Source organism: Sinocyclocheilus anshuiensis, unplaced genomic scaffold (genome assembly GCF_001515605.1).
Source record: "Sinocyclocheilus anshuiensis isolate Anshui unplaced genomic scaffold, SAMN03320099.WGS_v1.1 scaffold1932, whole genome shotgun sequence".
Classification (NCBI taxonomy): domain Eukaryota; kingdom Metazoa; phylum Chordata; class Actinopteri; order Cypriniformes; family Cyprinidae; genus Sinocyclocheilus; species Sinocyclocheilus anshuiensis.
This window is the reverse complement of record NW_015555985.1, coordinates 492627-497607: the sequence shown is the minus strand read 5'-3', so window position 1 is coordinate 497607 and position 4981 is coordinate 492627. Positions and strand designations below refer to the sequence as shown.

Genomic DNA, 4981 nt, shown 5'->3' with positions numbered 1-4981 from the left:
ATCTGAAAAGAGGATTTTGGACCACTGGGCAACAGTCCAGTTCTTTTTCTCCTTAGCCCAGGTAAGATGCCTCTGATGTTGTCTGTGGTTCAGGAGTGGCTTAGCAAGAGGAATACGACAACTGTAGCCAACTTCCTTGACACGTCTGTGTGTGGTGGCTCTTGATGCCTTGACCCCAGCCTCAGTCCATTCCTTGTGAAGTTCACTCAAATTCTTGAATCGATTTTGCTTGACAATCCTCATAAGGCTGCGTTTCTCTCGGTTGGTTGTGCATCTTTTTCTTCCACACTTTTTCCTTCCACTCAACTTTCTGTTAACATGCTTGGATACAGCACTCTGTGAACAGCCAGCTTCTTTGGCAATGAATATTTGTGGCTTACCCTCCTTGTGAAGGGTGTCAATGATTGTCTTCTGGACAACTGTCAGATCAGCAGTCTTCCCCATGATTGTGTAGCCTAGTGAACCAAACTGAGAGACCATTTTGAAGGCTCAGGAAACCTTTGCAGGTGTTTTGAGTTGATTAGTTGAATCTAATTCTAATTTCTACATTCTAATTTATTGAGATGCACCTGTATATATATATAATGTAGTATTTCTGCCAAAATATAGTTACTACAGTTACTATAGTAAAACCATTGCAAATTGTAAATAGACCGAGTGACAGACAGAGGCTGATGGTGCTGTTTAGACCCAAATTAGTCCTTTGTTTGCGAATGTGTATGTGTGTAAATGTGGGTGCATAATTTATGGATTCATAATTTGTTTACACAGACTCCAGTGGATTTTACAGCTAGTGTTTGTGATGAAGTGTTGATATGTAACTGATGAAGCTCTGATGAATGTGTCTATCAGAATAGACAAGGCTAAAGCGCTGTCCCTGATGCTGCACGCGGCTGATATCAGCCATCCCGCTAAGGGCTGGAAACTGCACTACCGCTGGACACAAGCCCTTATGGAGGAGTTCTTCAGACAGGTACGCACTTCATAATATTTATCTCTCAACACAAACAGAACTCCCAGAGACACAGACTTACTAGATACAAACATTAAATTTTTTGTACCACTGAGATAATATTATAGTTTGTAAAAAATATTTTACATTTTTAAATGTTTCATTTTCATTTTAGTTAAGGTTTTAGTAATTTTATTGTGTTTTTGTCATTTTTATTAGTCATTGTTTTAAATGTATCTATAAAATTTTTTATACATTTTTATTTATGTTTTAGTTTTAGTTAATTTGGTACATTAAACTAAATCAAAGTGAGAAATGTAGGGTTGGCAACTAGCTAAAATATAAGAAATTCTTAAACTTTATTTTATTTTATCTTTATTTTATTTTATTTCAAATAACAAAAATGTTTTTATTATTTTAGTTTTAGTTAACTATAATAACCCTATTTAAGAGTTTCTGCACATAATGACCAAAGAAAACTATTATGCATTGCATAATAGGTGTGATTGATACTGATAAATAATATTTTTTATCAAACATGTAGCCTACACACACAAACACACACACACACACACACACACACACACACACACACACACACACACACACACATATATATATATGCATGTATGTATAATTTTTGTTATTTATTATTGACTGGAAGTGTACATATGTTTAATAAAAAATATTTATCATAACAGAATACAATAAAATAAAGATTTTAATTTATAGAGTGAGGGAAACTGGGATCAAATAACCAAAAAAAATTATAATAATTTTTAATAACCATGCAAAGTTGCAACCGAACTTATCCAGGATCTATTTGTATTCTGAGTTTGATTTGGAAGTTGCACTCAGAATCCTGTTGGCTCAGAAATCACGGGTACATGATGTCTCTGTCTGCGTTGCGTCTCAAGCACAAAGAGGAAAGTTTTATTAGACTATTCACAGGGCTTTGAATCAGTGTGAGTGAGTAATTTTTTCTGATTCTTTTATTGTCTCTGCAGGGTGACAAGGAGGCAGAACTAGGGCTGCCGTTCTCTCCATTATGTGACCGGAAAGCTACCATGATTGCCCAGTCTCAGATAGGTACAGTAGAGCTCACACACACACACACACACACACACAAGCACTGATAGCCACTGAGGCCATGTTTGCAACAGCATAGATTATGCATGGAATAGACAGACATTCTGCTACAATTTCCAAAAGGAGCACAGCGCATGCATGTAGTTTGACTTTCCATTTTCAAGGCTGATAAATAAACATCTTATTTTGAGTCATTATTTAATCGGACTACCAAATGTTAGCTGTTAGTGTTAACACTAAAACACATGCTTAACACCTTCAAATACTGTTTTAACAAAACTTTAATATTTATTTAGAATAGGGCTGTCAAGCAATTCAAATTTTGGTAACACTTTACAATAAGGTTCATTAGTTAACATTAGTTAACTACTTTAGTTAACATGAACTAAGAATGAACAATACTTCTACAGCATTCATAGTTATACACTTAGTTAACGTTAATTTCAACATTTACTAATGCATTATTAAAATCAAAAGTTGTGCTTGTTAACATTAGCTAATGCACTGTGAATTAACATGAACTAACAATGAACGACTGTATTTTCATTAACTAACATGAACAAAGAATAATAAATACTGTAATAAATGTAGTTTGTTAATGTTAGTTAATACATTAACTAACATTAACAAATGGAACCTTATTGTAAATTGTTACGAAAATTTTTTGTTTAATTAATTACATGATGTGCCGATTAATTATTCAGATTAATCACAAATTAATCGCACAGAAATTTTGGTTGAGAAATGACCCTATACAAAAGATCATTTATCGGTAATTATTGTGTTCGATGAGAAAAGCATTGAATAGACATTTTAGAAAAACAATAATAAGGTTCATTAGTTAACATTAGTTAACTACTTTAGTTAACATGAACTAAGAATGAACAATACTTCTACTTCTTACAGGAGAGAATAGTATCAGAGTTACTATGCTGTTGTGAACACATCCATGCAGACGTGCCTTTAGTGCCGTCGTGCTCAGCTCTTTACTGCTATCAAGAGGCTGTTGAGGCAATTACATGCTCTTTTGTAATATTTAATGGATCTCATAAAATAAATGTGCTTTGATTTAATGACACAATAACTACAGGCATCTTGATTGGATCAAAAGCCATTATTGCTAATGAGTTTCTAGCTAGTTAAATAAATGACAAGTATTTTTTTTCCTTCAAAGGGTTCATTGATTTTATCGTCGAGCCCACGTTCTCTGTTCTGGTCGACACCACAGAGAAGATAATTAGTCCTCTCATAGAGGAAGCTGTCAAATCTGGGGGTGTCCGCAGGTCAAGGTGAGGTCATGGTCATGCGTTCATCATGCTAAAGGTGTTTGATTGAGAGATGATAATGTGTGTGTAATCTGCTGTTGCTGTGCAGTTTGACGGGGCGGGGCTCAGCCGCGGTGGTGGAGTCGGTACAGAGACACAGCGGTCGGGGTTCGAATGACGAGCAGGGAGGCACTACAGATTACTCACTGGGCGGCATTGAGCTGAAACGAGTCCGACACCTGCTCTCTGAGATCATCCAGAACAACAAGGAGCGCTGGAAAGAGCTGTCCGTTAAAGGTCTGCACACATCTTTTGTGAATATAAAAATTAGAAATATAAAAATAAGAATATTAGTAAAGTTATCAAAAAACTATGGAAAACACAAATGGAAGAATGGGAATTGTTGTGACCAAAGCTTAAAAAAAAAAATAAATAAAAAATACATATATATATATACATATAAACATTAGATTAAAGCTTTTTAAGATTCATGTAAAAAATAACTTTGATCAATTGTCAAGTGTGCCTTGCCTTGCCTAAACAACTGGTGGTGTTTAAGTAGCAAAAGTATTACAAACATGTAGTACAAATGACAGATTATCAAAATAATATATTATTTATTTCACAGTGGGTTTTAAAACACAAAATAAATTTGACTTTGTACCCCACTTTGTTAAAAAATATATATCAATATTAATATATAAACATGAATATTTCAATACAAAAATGAAATATGGTATATATATATATATATATATATATATATATATATATAATTTAAAAAAATACAAGGTTCAAAATTGATCTTTTTTCTTTTTAAACACTTTATTAGCTTATGTGCCATATTTATTCATTTATTTTTTATTGAGTCACTGTAACCAGCCAAAATAGTCAATCATCCATAAATAAAAATAGTCAATAATTTTGTTTAGGAATTCTTGAACTTAACTTCTATTGAATTCTTCTATTGAAAACTTTTCCAGACACATGATCCCTTAGCCTGTTGAAATATCAGCTGTGTTTAGTGAGATGTAGTGCCTGGGAGAATATAATCCTATAGCTGATCTCACTTCCTGTCTCCTCCCAGAGTTAGCCAATAAACAGCATGAGAGAATGTCAGACCTGGAAGAGGAGCCCATGACAAACACACAAGTCACACTGTCCCACAGCAGTCCAGCCAGAGGGAGTCACGACTCCGAGTCAAAGTCCCTGAACGAACTGAACAATACGGACTAAGTGTGCCTTGCCTTGCCTAAACAACTGGTGGTGTTTAAGTAGCAAAAGTATTACAAACATGTAGTACAAATGACAGATTATCAAAATAATATATTATTTATTTCACAGTGGGTTTTAAAACACAAAATAAATTTGACTTTGTACCCCACTTTGTTAAAAAATATATATCAATATTAATATATAAACATGAATATTTCAATACAAAATAAAATATATGGAAAATCTTTACATATTAATATTTAAAATAAAAATATATTTTATTAAATATGAATAAAGATAATGAATCCAAATATTTTATTATTAAATATTAAAATACACATTGTTTTATGACAGGTACCTGACATAGCTAAAAATATAAATAGTTTAATATTTAAAAAAATAAAATATGAAGAAAATATATTTCTTAAAATATTTAGAAAATAAAATACAAATGTGTATT

At 32.9% G+C, this 4981-nt stretch overlaps 1 protein-coding gene across 2 annotated transcripts in view; it reads left to right on the top strand.

The window, feature by feature from the left end:
* The window catches only part of LOC107676083 (calcium/calmodulin-dependent 3',5'-cyclic nucleotide phosphodiesterase 1A-like), a 78286-nt gene that overhangs the window by 71639 nt on the left and 1666 nt on the right, over positions 1–4981 (top strand). Inside the window, exons 11-15 of one of the 2 annotated variants that reach the window (XM_016470604.1) lie at positions 853–973; positions 1960–2041; positions 3216–3330; positions 3416–3603; positions 4394–4524. In XM_016470604.1, the coding sequence (XP_016326090.1) occupies positions 853–973; positions 1960–2041; positions 3216–3330; positions 3416–3603; positions 4394–4524 (637 nt within the window). The remainder of the gene's footprint in view (positions 1–852; positions 974–1959; positions 2042–3215; positions 3331–3415; positions 3604–4393; positions 4525–4981) is intronic. The other variant, XM_016470605.1, reaches the window with a different exon arrangement.